The following is a 17992-nucleotide window of genomic DNA, read 5'->3' as shown; positions in this document are numbered from 1 at the left end:
TGGAATCTAAATACCATTTGTAAGCATTTATAACATTTCTTGAGAGATTGCCTATAGAATTATTTTTCTTAAATGTGGGAGTTATAATCACTTTATGGGTGAGTGCATTCCTGAACATCTAGGTTCTTACAAAATCTAGATTTCCTTTTCTATTTTTCTGATAAATGAACAGGTTCCATTGTGTGTACTGAGGATTTGCCTAGACATCATAGAAGTGAGATGCGTAAGCTGGACAACCCAAGCCAATGCCACACAAACAGCAGAAACAACAAAAACGTGTTCTTCCTTTAATTATCCAGGCAGTTAGCTGAATCCATCACTTAAGGTTTCCTATGAAGACACCATCTAAAACTCAAAAGTGCATTTGGTTTTTTTATACACAGTAATCAGCCTAAACTGGGTACTACCGCTAGCTAATCCTCCCTGTCTAAGCCAGTTCATTTCTGAAATAGAGAAGAGTAGGTTGATTCCTAAGCATCCAAAATGACATTTTCCTTTGCCCTCCTCCTCTTCTCCCTTCTTAATGATGATTTGCACTTTGGATGATTTTCAATCAAGAAATTCCATGTGTTTATGACAGTAATTGGTGACCTGTAATGAGAGGTTGAGAAATTAAAACTCCTACTGAAAAATTTGGATTTCTCTGTGTAATATACTGATAATAAAAGGTAGAGGGGCCTTAGGATGTTGAGTTCTTGCTAGCTTTTCATAGTATCCCTCTTTGTAAAGGTGGTATTAGTCAGGTTATATTTGTTTCAGCAGACAAGTCCCAACATATTAGTGGCTTAACATAACAGAAATGTACTTTTTTCCTCATAAAGAGTCCAAAATTAGTATTCCTGCTGGGCAGGGTTTTCTCTTCCAGGAACCTACCTTCCTTCCATTTTATGGCTCTTCCAGCTTCACACATGGCTACTAAGGCTGTGGTGAAGAGGGAAAGGAGCATGAAGGACTGTTTGCTTGTATTTTTCTCATGGGTCATGACTGACCAGGCACACTACATTTCTGCCCAGATTCCATTGGCTATAACTCAGTCACATGACTTTGCCTAACAATAGCAGAGTCTGGGAAATGAAATTAACCATCTGCTTAGGAGAAGGAAACAAGTTTGGTGAATAGCAACCTGTCTTCACCACAGTATTTAACATCAGCCTAGGATATTCTTTCCTCAGACTTTGTGATGGACATGTAAGATCTTGTATATTTTTGTCACTTTCCCGGTCTTTCTCTATTGACTTACTAAATAAATTCTTGAACTGAAATAGAATAAACATAGATAATAACAAAAGAAAAATACATTCCAGAGAACTACAGATGAATCTCTCTCTTTTATAGGAAATCTCAGGACTACTAGTCTGACTTTTACTGCAGTCTTTCTGGTTTCTTTTTCACAGAGTTCAGGCCCATGTCATGGCAGGTATTGATATCATCATCATTATGTTGCTAAATTCCCATCATTATGTGCTTTCTGGAGACAGAAAATGGACCCTGAGGGTAATGTTTCCCCTGAAGAAATTAAAATTACATAAAATTGGAAAAGCTGTGAAATTCAAGCTAGAAGAGAGAACATGTATCTTGGAAATAATAACATATAAACATTAGGACATACAAACATTAGTAACATACAAATATTTTTACTTTTTGGAAAAGAGAATATTATGAGACAGAAAATGGCATTGTTATCAGAAAATTGTAAATTGCAGTTATAAAATGTGGGCATTTAGGCTAATTACCTGAATTGAATAGGTTGATTTTGAATCAACCCTGACTCTCTCATTCAGTTTTCTTTGGAGACCACAGACTACGAAGAACTTAACAAACTGAGCAGGGATTAAACTTCTGATGTTCATCACAATACCACCCAGTGCTTGACTAGCTGAGGTAACCAGACACAAAGGAAGACTGAATTCTGAGCTCAGACAGAGAAATGAAACTGGAGACTCCATATCAAAATCAAATTAATATGAAAATATGATCTTGATCAACATCACTCTGAGCATTTCATCTACTTTAAGAAGCACTAAAAGCTTTTTGTTTTTGTTGTTATGTCTAGGTAAACAAATTCACACCAGACAGTTCATTTTGTACTAGATCTGGTATTTAAAACATTTTTTCTAAAGATTAAATTTCTAGGTTTTATTCATTTGTTAAGAAAAGAAGTTGAATGAAATCCCAAGGTGTTTCAACTAACTTCATTAATTTTGAAATAATCATTTTATGTACCTTCTACAGAGAAAAGATAAAGAGAAAAAAGAATACTTAGAAAAGTATTTGCTCTGAAAAAATACAACCATGCCTCATTTTAAACTCATTTTGTAGGAATTATTCCATTTATCCTGATCATTTGTGAAAGTTTATCATGAGATTGGCAGGTGGGATATTGACCCTGCCTCTAACCCAACATGGACTGGGAGAAAGTGGCACCAGCCCCTTCCAGCTGTGACCTTCAGCCTTTGCTCTGGTCCCTGGAACAGGGCACACATATTTTTACACTTGAGTTTGATAGGTTTGAAAAACAGGAGTGAGTGGGAAGATTTAAGGTATTGAGAGGGGAAAGAAAGGAGTACACTGGGTGACAGCAGTGACCTCTCAAGAGGGATTTTCTCACTTTCCTACTGTTTACCTTTGACATGAGATACAGTCACAGACTTTCCTCACCCGTCATTGCTAGTTTGGGGCTATGCGCTACACTTCTGCACTAGTATCAGCAAGATCCCACAGAGATTTACTCTTCCCTCAAAATTCTCTCAGTAAAAAACCAAAAAAGGGCCATGATCAGAGAAATAAAACCATCACACCCAGTTTTAAAAGGTCTTCTCATGTTTCTTGTTGTCTATCCCAGCAAAGAGTGCAGTAATACTAAACTAGCTTCTACCACTTTTTCCTCCCCGTCAAACAGCAACAGCATGTTAGTCCTGTCCCTCTGAGTCCCTTGATACAAACAGGGCATGTCAACAGAGAATGCCATCCAAAACACACCAGCTGAAGGCCCTGGCATTGAAGGCCCTTGACACTGCAGAGGGAGGAACTAGCTGCTGCTTCCTAAATATATTTGCCACTTGGTTACCAGCTGGAGACACAGAAAGAGAGAGAGAGAGGGAGGGAGGGAGGGAGAGAGAGAGGGAGAGAGAACAGAGAGCTGAGTTTTCTAAATGGTTTCAGGCCACTGGCATTTCAGCAATTGCTAATACAAAACAGATGTCAGGTGCTACGCTCTAGTGGCTTTCAACTGAGGGCCTGCCTTGGTCCATGATTAATCACCTGTGCTGGGGGTAAATACGTTCTACCTGGTCTTTTTGTGTGTGCAAACAGAAGGTCAGGGTTAGCAATCAAGGTGACAGGCACTGCTTCTCTGCCTTCCTGCTGCTTACATACATGTAGGATAGCTTAAGTTTGTCCCAGAAATGCAGAATTAGCCAACAAACTGAACTCCAAGTAGGAAGGGATATCTGCCTGATTGGACAGAAATGGCTAGCAAACACTTCCAGCACCTTTCATCCCTTCATTTACTTCATTTTAAGAGAAAGCCAAGAGTACAATTTTACGGAAACCCAGTAAATTCTGCACTTTCTCGGAGTCCTTTAAAAAAATCTGTCTTGCAAGAGTGTAAAGAAAATCTTTGTTTTTTTTAGATGGCATGAAATCCAAAGGATAGCATGGCTGCTTCCTTTACACCATCCTACAAACAAGATATCCTTTTACACCGTGAGGCCTTCTGGAACTTCCTCTTCCCATTTGTTTCCTGGATGTGGATGGACTCTGAGATGGGGCAATTGAAATGTCACATACATGGAATTCCATATTGGTTCAGTAAAACTGGAGAAGGAAAACAATTCCATCAGTAGTGTTCTCCAGAGTGAAAGAGAGCTGCTATTCCACATTAGTCTTTGTTTTCCCATCATGGGCTCATTTTCATCTAGGCAACAAAATCCTCTCAGCTCCACTGGTTTGGAGAATTTTGCTGGGAAAACCAGCTACCTCGCCAGCCACAGCTGGGGAGGATTAAGCAAGTGGATTCATGCTGGAGGAAGCCCAGCATGTGTGTGTTTGGGCTAGAGGGAATGTATTAGCTTTCTATTTCTGCATAACAAATTACCACAAACAGCAGCTTAAAACAATGCTCATTTATTATGGTTTCTTTGTGTCAGGAGTCTGGGCACAGGTTGTTCTCTGCTCAGGTTTTCCTAAGGCTGAAGTCAAGGTGCCGCAGTCATTCTCTTGTCTGGAGCTCAGGCTCCTCTTCCAAGTTCATACATGTGACACAACTCAGTTCTTTGGGGTTGTAGGACTGAAGTCCCTGTTTCCTTGCTGACTGTCACCCAGGGCCACTTTGAGCTTCTAGATGTGTCTTACATTACTCACCATGTGGCCCTTTGTCCTTACAACCCACAATGGAGAGTTTCCCTCCCATCACACTCCTTTCTCCCTAGTCCTCTTTTAGGGTTACATCTTAGCTATGGGTTAATGAAAGTCCTAAGGCTGTCAGCCCCTGTAAGAGGACTTTATGCAGTCACATTCCCAGTGACCATCTGCTTTATTTTGTGAACTGATGAAAATTTAGCTCTAGGAAGTAGAACTGTATTGGGGAAAACACCTCTAGCATCAAGAAGACATAGGAGAACACAGAGTGTCAGCCTGAGAAGCCATAGTGACATTGACCCCAGGGCCAGCCTTAGAGAGCGAATCCAAGTCAGGCACTCAGGTTTTGGTTCAAATTAATGGTTTCAATATTATTGAGCCATAGAGTTTTGTCAAATGAAATGTGAGTGGAAGTCTGTTGTTTGAAACATATATATTTTTAAATAACACTGGATGTAGTGTGTATCACCCTTAGGTGCTTAATATTTAATTCTCATAACAGTATAAAATGAACATTATTATTATTACTGTTACTATTACTATTGTCATTCCCATTTTATAAATGAAGAACTCAAGTTACAGAAGAATGAAGTGCCTTGCCCAAGATGATGGAGTTAGATTTTTAACCCAGGAAATTGGGTTCACAATTCTTGATCACTTTGCCATGATGCTATCGTTACAGAGGGGGCAAGGCCAAGGCTGGGCCTCTCCATCAATATTTATGCTCATCCCTCCAGTCCTGGAGAATTCTTCAGTGCATCCCTCCTGAGCAAACACTTTAGAAACCAAAGGTTTTGATTATGTAGGTGGCTGCTGCACAGTGGGCTTCCTGGTAGCTACCTTTATTTGCATGGCTTTTCAGAGTCCTTTCAGGAACCATGAACCTAGTTACTCAGCAACCTGTCTTTTGCCACTCCCTTTGCCTCCATGTCACAAAAGAGAACAGTTATTCCTCATCCACTTGGGAGGTTTGCTGTCACACCTGGCTGTCTAGCTGGCATCACCATCTCCATGCCCTTATCCTAACCCATGAGCTGGATATTGCAAGCTTCAGCATCCTGACTGCACTCAGAATGTCATTTTCTGCTCATGCCCCCATGGCTCCTCATTACCTACCCTCAAAAATCTTACTTTTATGGTGGCATTTGAAGCACCCACTTATCTGCCTCCACTGACTGTCCCATGGCTGTAATCCATTCTAAGCACCTGAATCACCCATTCCTCCTGTAGCCTCCACCACATCTCCATGCAGAAGACATTAAGTTACCACCTCTAGGTCTCTGCTCCAAACTTCCAGAGCACTTCCTTCATGGGCACTTGATTTTCTACCTTCTCTTATGATTACAGCAATTTTTCTAGTTTATAAGACTCGTGAAAACAGTGGATACACTCATCATTTAATCCTCTGTTGAATACAACAACCACTTGTACATAACAGGAGCTAAATAAGCAAATACTAAATTAATCATCCTTCCCAAGGTCCTAGGAAATACATGGAATAGCTATTACTGTCATCCCCATTTTATAGATCAGTAAACTAAGGCTCAGAGATGATGAGTAACTTGTTTATCTTTACAGGAAAAAAAATAATCAGGGCAGACACACAGATCTGCTGGATGGTCACAAAAATCTTTGAAACTGAATTGTTTCCTGGTGTATTCAGTTATGACCAGTCATTATTTTTAGAGTTAGCATAATTTGTGACTTGAGCGATGGTTCTTAACAGAAATACACATCACATTTGCCCATTGAGGGTGTTTTTAGAGGTCAACCTCAATTCTTTTAGAACAGAATCTCCAGTAAAGAAGTTAATACGTGCATTCTAAAACTAAAAGAAATTGATATAGATAAATTTTTTAAATTCCATAAGATTTTGATATGTCTCTCTGCTTAAGAATCACTAATATAAGAAGGTTCCCAGAAATCCCCTAGTATTCCAAATTACCTCCATTAATATGTAAAATTCTACAATAATTTTATAATTAGTGAGCTGCTAAGATATTGCTTTCTCCTTGAATGGCATTAAGTCATATTGTTCATTCAATAAATATTCAGGAAACAATACAGTGAGAATCTCTACATCTGTCTCATGGCTCTTAATTCCCATTGCATATTATTTAGTATCTTCCCTGTCTTCTATTAGATTATTTCTTTTCAGAAAGTCTCAGAATTTGCTCATCTTCAATCTCCAACTTGGTCACTGGCCCAGCATCTATATGTAGTCTTTCATGGGTGAAATGCATGTGTCCATCCATGATCATGGGATTCATGCAGTTAAGGCAACTTTCTGAAGAGCAGACTGAAAGTCTCATAGGCACAGCCAGTTTCCTTCCAGGTCATCAGGATAATGTTTCCCTAATCTCAAAGCCTCTGTTTCCTCCTCTGTAAAAAGGACCCAAAGCACCATTTTCTAGCTCACAGTGGATGTGCAAGAGATATGCTGTCTCATTCATCTTTGTGGGTTAGGTCTCCACTGGCATATTCAAGCAGCTGGTGGGGAGGTAAAGGTGGGGTGAGGGTGGATGGGGGGGTGGCGGTTTTCAGAGTGCTTGAAGTCAGCCTGCAGACAGCCACCCACTCTGGTGTCCAGCCTGCTTCTGAGTGCACTGCACTGGGGAGGACTGAGTGGCCTGGAGAGCCCTTGGAACATGTGTAGGTGACTATAAAACATGCCATAATCTTGGAATCCTGACATCAAAAGGAAGAGCTTCAATGCCTGATAAAACAGTGCGTTCCTCGCAGCAAACCACTCCAAACTCTGTTTTCTCCACCCCGCTGGGAAGCTTGTCACTGCTAATGTGATTCTTATGATTCTCGCTGCTCTGTAGCCTCTTGATCTTTGCTGAGATCTCTCTGCCCCTGAGTGTGTTGGAAACAAAATGTTCTGACTGGTATTCAGTACTTAAAATAACAGACGCTGGGTTCCTGCTGCCCTGTGTCATCCCAACACGCTCCCTCACCATGCCAGAGGGAGCCACCCGTTATCCATGGGCAGACCCAGAAGGAGGCAGAGCCACTGTTAGACCACTGTAGCCATTCTTTCATATCATCTTGATTCTCCTGGGTTCATTTTTCAGAACTATCAGCTTCTCAAATGATGGGCAGTGTTTTATGGAAGGAAAGATCCATTCTGTTTCTAGAGACAAGGAAGGCATTTGTCCAGCAATGCTGGCTAAAAGTGCTTTGAGATTGTCCCATCTAGTATTTGGACAGTGGTGGTGTACTCAATAATTCAGGGAGAGAGTGAATAGTGCATATGTCTCTATGTCCATTGTTAAGCCTTGGAAATAATAAAATAAGTCACCTCGAGGCATCTGGGTATATTCATGTTTCCTCTGCTAGAAAGTGAAAGTGGGTGTACTGGCCCACCAGCTTGTCAAATCATCCTCTTTTCCTCTTGATCTTGCAGAGGGAAATGCCCTTCTGTCTTTTTTTGCATACCAATGGTTCAACAGGGAAGACATTTTCCTTCTTTAAGACAGATCATTCTGGTAGTTTCCACTGTCCACAATTCCTTCTGGCCCTCTGAGAGACAGAGTTGTCCCAAACATATTTTTGGAAACACCACAGACCATTGTTTTTATTAGGGGACTCAAAGCTTTGTAGTAAGATGCTTTGCGTTTTATTTGTTTTCCTTCCTCTGCCCCAGCTGTTTTTGTTTTAACATCATTGGAGGGAAGGTTAAAGTACCCATGGCCTCTGTTAACCCAGCCCATCTCTCAAGCTGGCAGGGCTAGAAATCTGAATGGAGGGAAGAGCAATACACAGGTCATCTGCAGAGATGGGTTCACGCTGATTTTATTCTCCCTTATTAAAGAAGTAAAGTTGGCAGTGTGTTGATCTAAAGCCAAATGAGCACTTGGGAGCGGGCAGTTGTCAGGGGAGCAGGTCATCCCCACAAAATGTACTCTCTGAGAACCCCAAGCAAGAGGTTGTCCTGTTTGCCCTGCACTTTTCTATGTCCCACATGCAGCCCAGAAGCAAGGCTCAGCTAAGATAAGGTCAGACACCAAACAAGAGCAGGCATGGTCTTGATTGTGTTTGAAAATGGTGGCTGTTTCTGAGACTTCCAAGTCTGCTTGTTGGCACCTTGTGACAACCAACGTCCATGCCTATCTCATCCCCAGAAGCCTCATTCAATTGCTCTGATATTGTCATGGGATTTTGCCAACCTCTCCACATGATTTTGAGATGACATCAAAGCTGCTGAGAACTACAGTCCTATTGAAAAAGATAATTAACTTTTTGAATACTTACTGGGTGCCAGATAGGGCACTGAGTAGTCTTCCTGCATTAACCATTTTATTTATTTCTCCCAGTCCTCCCATGAGACAAGCTTATCCCTATTTCAGATAACACTGAGAGCTTAAGCCTGTAAGTCTCTAGGTAGAATTTGATTCCTAGTCCACTTAACTCCAAAGCCTATGCCTTTTTCACTCAGCAACCTTCTCAGAGAACCCAGAATTTGGAAAATAAATACTTAGATAAACTCTCCAGGAGTCTACATAAGAGATACTCTCATGTGCCTACTTATCTGATTAGGCATCTTCCTTGTCTTCTATGTAATTTGTGGAAGAAGGACCAGAAACTATTTTATTAGGGACTTTGAACATTTCAAAAGAGATTTGGTTACAGCATCCAATCTCCAGAGTCCCCAGGTGCCATCCTGGCAAGGACAATCCCTTTGCCAAATACTCCTGCTCTTACAAAGCACTCTTCAGGCAAGGATCTCGAAGCACAATGTAATTAATAAAATCACCCACATCCTGTCTAGATGAACAGCATTTTATATGTACAAATTCTCTCTGCCCTCAGGCTCTCTGAAAGAACATGAATGTTTCCAATTTTGAAGAATGAGCAATAGAGTAATTGAAATGAGCTGTATTTTGGGCAACTCCAAAGACCTCAAAGGCATTTATAGTGACCTATATGAGAAAACATGGCAACCACAAAGTGTGCCATAATGGCTTGTCAACCATACTGTGCTAATAACTGGTTCAAAGATAGAAAAGACAGGGTAAAAATAAAACATCCAGTTCTTACAAGTCAGATACCTCTGGAACTGATACTGTGATCTGTCTGGTCAGGTCTCCAAAGGATCTAGAAGCAGTGAAGAGATGACATTAGCTGATGATCCAGTTACTTGGGCTAATCAAGGCACAGGGGACAGACGGGGCCAATTAAGTAGCTAGGCAGCCCAATGATAGATGAGACATTATAGGCAAGTGCAAAGATAATGCCTTTGGGACAAGCAATTTAAGTCATTTGTGCACTTCCAGGCCAGGAAATCCTTCTAGTCTTGAGGGGGACATTTAGGAATCATCAGGCCCAGCCTGATGAAGTCATCCATTCATTGTGCAACTAATGATCAACAAACAAGCCGAATACGAGGGGATAGACCATATTGAATACATTTTAGTGGCTGTGATGTCTGTGCCTTCATTTCAATCACCTTTATAACAAATCTTATCACAGCCTTCTTTTCCTTCTGTCCACTGTCCTCCTGTGTTCTTATCTCTAAACACTATCTTTCAATGTATGGGTGAATTTTTTTAACTGAAGGCAAATATTTTCTTTCCCAATTTCTAGTTTTGTACTTCAAACATGACACTCTTGGCACACATAAATGTCTCCAAGGGACACTTTAGCATGTTTCAAAACACTTTTCTAAGCACTGAGAAGGCTGGGTCTATGTAACAGAATTTATACAGATGGTCCTGTACTTCTCAAATCCCTTATGTTTATGTTGTAAATCTAGAGTTGGAGGGTGGTGTATATTGTTATTTTTGAAGGAGGTAGGAAAGACTGGCAAAGGACCTATGCATTATACAAGTAAACCACACTTGTAACTACCTGTTTCTTTTAAACCAACTTCCCTTCCAGAAACTCCCAAGTAATGGTTATCAATGATGGTAATGTTGATAAATCCAATGAACTTTCTTCCATCTCCTGTATCTTTTCCCTCTCTGATTGCCCATTTTTTTCTTCCTTTTAGGGTCATCCTCCTCTTCCCAACCAATAAATGTTAGATTCTTCAGTCCCACTAGTCTTTCTCTGAATTTGCTAAAACATACTTTCATATTTCCAGCCTCATCTTGCTTCATGCTCAACCACATCTTGTTTATTTCTCAACCACTTTGTTCTACAAACCACAGCACCATTAAACTTGCTTTCTCTACCTGGCATGCTCTTTTGTGACTTTTTTTCTGCTTAATACTTGCTAATCCATCATATCTTAACTCTCTCATCATTTATTGACTCCTTTATATTTGGTCCAATTTCCCTAAGGTGAGCTCTCATAACACTTCATAAAAATATCCTTATCATGCTCCTCACAATTGCAGTTTTACAGGCATTCATGTGATTGTTTGATTATTGTATACCTTAGCTACTAGACTATAAACTTCTTTCTCTATAATACTGTCTTTCTTTTCTAATTTTTATTAGTATATGTGTTCAGTACATAATGTTTGCATCCCTTGTGTGAAATTGGTACACGTACATAGAGCATATTAATTCCTTTTCTCATCCCCTGTCCCTCCCATCCATCCCTCCTCCCTCCATCTCTTGATCCCCTTCCCATTGGAAAGAGATTTATGGCCCTGATTCCTATTATCTTTTTTTTAGTTTCTAATTTGAGTTTCTCATGTAAGAGGAAAAACATATTTAAGCTTGGGTGTCTGATTTATTTCACTTAACATTATGGTCTCGAGGTGCATCCATTTTCCTACAAATGATTCGTGTTTATCTTTCTTAATGAGAGAGTAGTACTCCATTGTGTGTAAATCCCACACTTTCTTTATCCATTCATCTATTGATGACATGTAGGCTGCTTCTTAGATTTAGCTATTATGAACTGTACTGCTATAAACATGGGTATGCATGTATCACTGTCATGTGATGTCTTTAACTCTTTTGGAAAGATACCTAGAAGGGGAATATCTAGGTCAAGTAGAATTTCTAGTTTTAGTTTTTTGAGGAATCTCTATACTGATTTCCATAGTAGTTGTACTAGTTTACATTCCCACCAACAGTGTACAAGGGTTCCTTTTCCCCACAGCCTTGCCAGCATTTGATTTTTTTTTTTTATTTCTTAGTGATGACCACTCTTTCTGGGATAAGATGGAGTCTCAGTGTTGTTTTAATTTGCATTTCTCTAATGGCCAAAGATGTCAAGCATTTTTTCATGTATTTATTAGCCATCTGTACTTCTTCTATGAAGTGTCTCTTCATTTCACTTACCCATTTTTTAGGTTGAATCTTTTATTTTGGAAGATCTATTTTTTTTTAGTCCTTTATATAACCTAGATATTAGTCTTCCGTGGAATAGCTGGTAAATTTTTTTCCCTTATATGTGTTGTCTTTTTACTCTGTTGGTGGGTTTTTTGTTGTTGTTGTTGTTGTTGTTTGTTTGTTTCTGTGAAGAAGCTATTTAATTTGATATGATCCCATTTGTTTATTCTTAGTACTATTTCCTATGCAACTGGGGTTCTGTTCTGAACAAAAGACTAACAATCCCAGGTCATGTACCATTATTGAACCAATAATCAGCAGGATGGAGAATTCCAATTGGCCAGGTCTGGGCCTCATGCTATCCTTGTAGCAAAGAGGAAAGGTAGGGCCAACCTTACCCAAATGTCATGTTTCTCTGGAGGGAAAATACTGAATGGAAGAAGCCCACTCCTCAACCCTTTGCCAAGGCACACACTGGGGCCATTTTTCTAAGAAGAAACTAGACGGCCACAGTTGACATGTTTACTGAAACTTTTGCCTTTTTTCTATCTGGAGATTATTGCTAATATACAAACTATTTCTAGAGCAGGATCTCTGTCCAGTTTGAATGAATACCTGATGAGTCACAGTATAGACAAGCAGTACTTCTGTAGCCCCACATTCTCAATAAGTAACATCCCTGCATCGAATGCAAAAATTGGATTGACTTCTAGGGGACTTAAATGTTCAACCTTACTTATTCTCACTGAAAAAAACATGCTCTATTGCTGACTGGGCCACTTTATTCAACTGCTCACTTTGAAACAAGCCTGGAGTAGGCAGGTGACATCAGAACTTTTTCTGCTCTTTAATTCCCTTTGTCGTCTCATGTATGTGACTCCTGCATTAGGAATCACACTTGGGGCAGAGAATATGTTTTTGAGCTGAAGCATATACCTTGATATGGACACACAGTACTTGGTTTGTCTTTCTGTTTGGGGCCATCACTGTATTTTTATGGCTAGAAAAAGCAGAGACCCCATTTACCCCTACTACCCCTCTACCATAAAACATGCTAGTCTCAGCTGGGATGATCTTTTTCCAGAGATGTTCTACTTCTTCCAATTCAGCTTGGGTAATGTCTTTTGATTAGAGACATGGATGAGGCTTGGTTTAAGGGATCAGCTCATTTTGTCTAAAAAGCATTTAACAAGTGTGATGTGTGTTTGCATGTATGTGTGCATGCATGTGTACTTCTTATCATACTCCCTTCTCCCAAATTAATGTTTAAAGCACTTACCACAGACTATACATAGTAGGTATCTCCTCTGTCTCCAAGTGGCCCAACAACCTATCTGACTTTACTTGCTCCTACCCCATCCCATCTTCCAGACATAGAATACCTGTTCACCAGGAGGCATATCCCTGCCCTATTTCAACCCCTTCCCAGCTAATATGGACACTTATAGACTTAGAAATGCTTGCCAGGTGAACCTGACTTTTGCTTCCCTCACCCCAATGGAACTGAATTTCATGCCTGTCTCATTTCAGGGTTGCAGAGACTACAACAGCTTGTAGCAAACACAAAATACTTCAGACAGACACTGAAGAAAATGGGATTCATTATCTATGGCAACGATGACTCTCCTGTTGTTCCCATGCTCCTTTACCAGCCTTGTAAAGTAGCGTAAGTATTCAGAGATTCTCAGAATCATGCCTAAACCCCAAGTGACCTAAGATGATGCTTTTGACACAGTATGGCTTTTCTGCACAGGCACTGGATTATGTACTTGAAGGTTTAGTTTCAAAATTCACTAGTATAGCTTCTTAGCAGTCACCTACCAATCATCAGCAGGACTTTTTCCACATATCTTAGAAAAAAAGGAACCAGGTTTTAAGGCCCACTTCTCTCCCTGACACCATTTTCAAGCTCAGGAAATTTGGCGAAATCACTTATGCCAACTATGAATTAAAGATTATCCTGAACCTCCTTCTGGCTGAACACCTTTCTCAAAAAGGACTTTTATAAACCGTCTCTCCCAAAATTACCATTAAAACAAGCAGAATTAGTATTTTCTCCCATGGACTCTTGTGGTTATCCTCAAAAGAGGCAGCCTCATTTTATGTGGGAAAGCTGAGGCTGAGGTCAATTGAACAACTTCCCCATAGTCCTGCAAATCAAACAATAGTAAAAAATCAAAGAGGCAAAGCCCCAAAACCTAGGCTCACTCCAAGCTCATTCTCAACACCAAATTTTAATGGCACTGGAGTAAGCCTATTTTGTCCTGTTTTTCATGAACTGCAACTCTGCAATTGAGCATTAGCAACAATTGTATAGAGAAAAAATGACTTTTTCTTGGTATAGCACAATTTTATAAAGGGACAACTCTCCAGTCTATGAGAGACTAATCACCTCTGTTATTAGAAAGAAGTTAACTCACCCTTTTCAAATGTAAAATGTTTATTGGTTTCTTTGACCAAGGACATTGTGGAAAGTAATATTCAAAATAATATTTCTCAAACTCTAGAGATCCTAACTCCCCTCCAATGTAATCCCATTCTCTTTGACCCTATAACAGTCTGAACCAACTGGTAATGTTTGCAATATAGAAAAAAGTTTCAGTAAAAGAGGTTTTAGGGTCTAGGGGTTGAGAATTCATGGAGAGTAAAATTGAGTTATAAGTTACTAAAAGACTGAGTCTTTGAAATATCCTCCTGTCCCATTCCACCACCACAAAATAAGAAGCTGTAAAACACATGCATGAGTTGCTTGGCATGCCAACACCACTACCAGCTGGCCCTAAAGATGCTCCCTGAGAGAGAATCCCAGGAGATAGAGTGCTACAGAAATGGCACATACAATACCACTCTACATCAATGGCAGAGGCAGTGATTTCAAGCAGCAGATAACATGAGGTCTTCTCCTGTCTGATTTTGGTAGGAACAAAAAGACACTCATATTTAGTCAAAGGGGCTGGGGAAGTGATATGTTTGGGAAGGAAGATTCCAAACTTAACTCATATCTACCTAATATTTTAACATTAACTCAAACAAGGCACCCAAAATAAATTCATACAGATATCTGGTGCACAATACTGAAGCGGAGGCAAGAAAGAGTGTGCTGGCCAGTTCTGACTTTGATGATGGAAGCCAGAATTAGAAACTCAATAAGTTGGAAAAATGAGACAACTCAATGAGAAGAGTTTATGATTAGTAAAAACAAATGTATTTTTTACTGTTTTTATTTTCAATTGATACATAAGAATATGACAATTGTACATATTAATGGCCTACCGTGTGATGTTTCACTATCTGCATGTGAAATATTTAAATCAGGCTAAACATATCTATCTCCATAAACAGTTACCATTTCCTTAAAATATTCAAAATTCTTCCAGCTTCTTGAGATGTACATAATATAATCATTATCTGTAGTCTCTGGACTGTGCCATAGCATGCCAGAATCCAAACGCATTTTAATTCAAGTATTCACTAACACAATATATGTCATATAAAAGTTATACTCAGTGGTGTAGTAAGAAGTTTGGAAACAAAAAGAACTTTGATTCAGCCTCTTCCTAGCTGAGGAATTTTGAGCAAGTGACCCAACCTTTGGAAGCCCCAGATTTTCATGCATAAAATGATATATAATAGAACCTATTTCCTAAGATCACTGCAAGGATAAGGTCTCTATAGTATTTGACGTGTTGCCTCTTACATAGGTACTACTCAAGGTTAGCTGTTGCTAGTAACATTAATAGTGTGTACAAAGCATTTAACATAGTACTTGGTATACTGATAGCCATTAGTAGTAGTACTACTATTACTCCACTATGACAATTATTATTATTAGTCTCATACTGAGTACAAATTTGAGTCACCATAGTTGTGTGGCTGTCCAAATAATTATTGAAATCTTTGGTTATATTAATAAAAACAGAACTCCCAGAATAGTAAAAGGTAAAGATCTTGCTACATTCTGAAGCAAATGCACAATGTTGGCACTAGGTGATATATTGAACTGTCTTGTTCTGCCCAATTTAAGATTGTTTTTCAAGAGTTGCTGTCTTAGTAACTTTTCTCATTGCTGAGACAAAATTAACACTCAACACCCAAAATTAAAGGAGGAAAGGTTATTTTGGCTCACAGTTTGTAGAGGGTTCAGTTTATAGTCAGCTGGCTCCAAGGCAGGATGGCACATCAGAGGGGCGTTGCAGGAGAAACACTTCTGAAGGCAGCAAAGCATCAAAGTAGCAAGCAACAAGCAATAGCAGCAGCCCTCTTTCTGTCCCTTATATTCTTTTTTTTTTCATTAAGTTTATTGGTACATCTTAGGTATATAATACAGTTACATTCATCATTGGGAATTTGTACCTTTACATGATGTATCTTTGTTCTTATTTTTTCCCCATTCCCCTGCCCTCCCTTCAAACCTTTCACCCCTCCCTATTTACAGAGACTTTGTTTCCATTTTTTCATTTTCTCATAGTTTTTCCTTTCTCTTCTTTCCTTTCCCTTTCCCCTCATACCACCCCTACACCTTTAGGCCTTTTCCAATTTCAAATTATCAATTATTCATTTTAATCATTTTAATCATTATTTATACTATCAGTTTCTGACACTAGAGAAACTATTCAGTATTTACCCATGTGCGTTCTATTTGTTTCACTTAAGAGTATGACCTCAATATGCATCCATTTAGCAATAAATGTCTCTAGTTTCTCATTCTGTATGGCTGAGTAGTACTCCATTTTATAAAAAAAAAAAACACATCTTCTTTATCCAGTTTCCAGTTGATGGGGACTTGCACTGTTTCCAAGCTTTAGCTATTATAAACTGTGCCACTATAAACATGGGTGCACATATATCACTGTGGTATGATTCTTTTAATTCTTTGGGGAAGATACCCAGCAGGGGAATAGCTGGGTCAAATGGGACCTCCAGCCCTAGTTCTTTGAGGTATCTCCATACAGATTTCCACAGTGGTTGCACCAGTCTGCACTCCCACCAACAATGGAGAAGGGTTCCTTTCTCCCCATACTCCCGTCAGCATTTGTTATTGGTTGATTTCTTGATAGCAGCCATTCTTTGTGGGGTGAGGTGGAATCTCAGTGTTGTTTTCATCTGCATCTCTCGAATGTCTGTCCCTTACATTCTATCCAATCCCTGGGCACTCTACTCCCAGGGTGGGCCTCCCCATTATCCACACCCAGAACTATGCCAAACTAATCAATGGATTAATTTAGTAATCACATAGCATTTATCACAGCATCACACAGCCTAGATCCAGCCACCTCTGAAAAGCCCAACTTATGACTGCATGAGGCTCTAGGGGAACATCTAAACACAAGCCATAAGAGATGCTAACATTCATGAATTCTGATTGTGTGCTGAATAAGGCTGTTTGACCCCAGTGATCATCCACTGTGGGTGGATGCTAATCCCTACTTTATAAATGAGGATGCTAAGACTTACAAAAACCAAACTACTTGCTAAGCCTCACATATAATGTAGGAACAGAGCTGAGAATTCAAAGCCAATTCTCTTTACCTCCTATACCTGCACTCTTTTGAACACACAGCACAGCCTTTCAAGTTTCAGTCCATAGGGGGAGAAATGTGCATCTCATTAAAACAACACATTGAATTTAACTTTCTCGCATGTCATCTTCAGTGATTCAAAAAGCATCAGTCACTATGACAGAAAAATTTCTAACTGTTTGAGTTGCCTAAGGAAACAAGAAACAGGTTAGTTAGAAAAGGTAATAGCATCTATTTTTGGCAGAAGTTGCTAGCATGAGCCTGCTCCACAGCCTGGTTTGGTTTCCTTAAGCCAGTGTAAAAGTACTTCTTACACTCGCACACTTAAAAGTTTTTGTATTATTTAAAAGTTGTGTTTCTCTACATCCCCACCCGTGTAGAATGAAAAGATAATCTCTAGCCCAGTATCCTTGTCAACACAGTCCTGTTACAGCACTATCATTGGAATCATCAATGGAGCTCAGCCGAAGATGATTATACCCATAAAATGTGCACTTTAACTAATCAAGAATGGCCAGACATGGGGTCATGTGTCTGTAATCCCAGCTGTCAGAAGGCTGAGGCAGAAGGATCACTGAGAGTTCAAGGCCAGCATGGGCTACATAATGAGACCCTGTCTCAGAAAAAAAACCCAACCCCCCAAAAAATAATCAAGAATGTATTCTATTTAGTGTGTGGTACAGGGTTTATATTTTCCTTCAGTGATCCTTATAAACTTGGAAGACACAGGTACACAAGACACAGTAATGCTACATGCAGTTCTATATTAATGTTCATCATCATCGTCATCATCATCATCATCTCACTTTGCTTAATTTCTTCCAGCCTATGCCAGCTCTGATTTGCTTTGGGGAGTACAAACCTGGAGGCTCATTACATAA

General features: G+C 39.6%; 1 protein-coding gene across 6 annotated transcripts in view; it reads left to right on the top strand.

The window, feature by feature from the left end:
* The window catches only part of Sptlc3 (serine palmitoyltransferase long chain base subunit 3), a 181604-nt gene that overhangs the window by 155629 nt on the left and 7983 nt on the right, over nt 1-17992 (top strand). For 4 of the 6 annotated variants that reach the window (XM_021255074.2, XM_004840827.4, XM_021255073.2 and 1 more), the window contains one exon: nt 13123-13258. In XM_021255074.2, the coding sequence (XP_021110733.1) occupies nt 13123-13258 (136 nt within the window). The other 2 variants (XR_015442065.1, XM_087189057.1) reach the window with 2 other exon arrangements.

Source organism: Heterocephalus glaber, unplaced genomic scaffold (assembly GCF_053883595.1).
Source record: "Heterocephalus glaber isolate CG9 unplaced genomic scaffold, H.glaber_assembly_v1.0 deba00001532, whole genome shotgun sequence".
Taxonomy (NCBI): domain Eukaryota; kingdom Metazoa; phylum Chordata; class Mammalia; order Rodentia; family Bathyergidae; genus Heterocephalus; species Heterocephalus glaber.
Note: the sequence above shows the minus strand (reverse complement) of the source record. Positions and strands in the feature narration are given on the sequence as shown.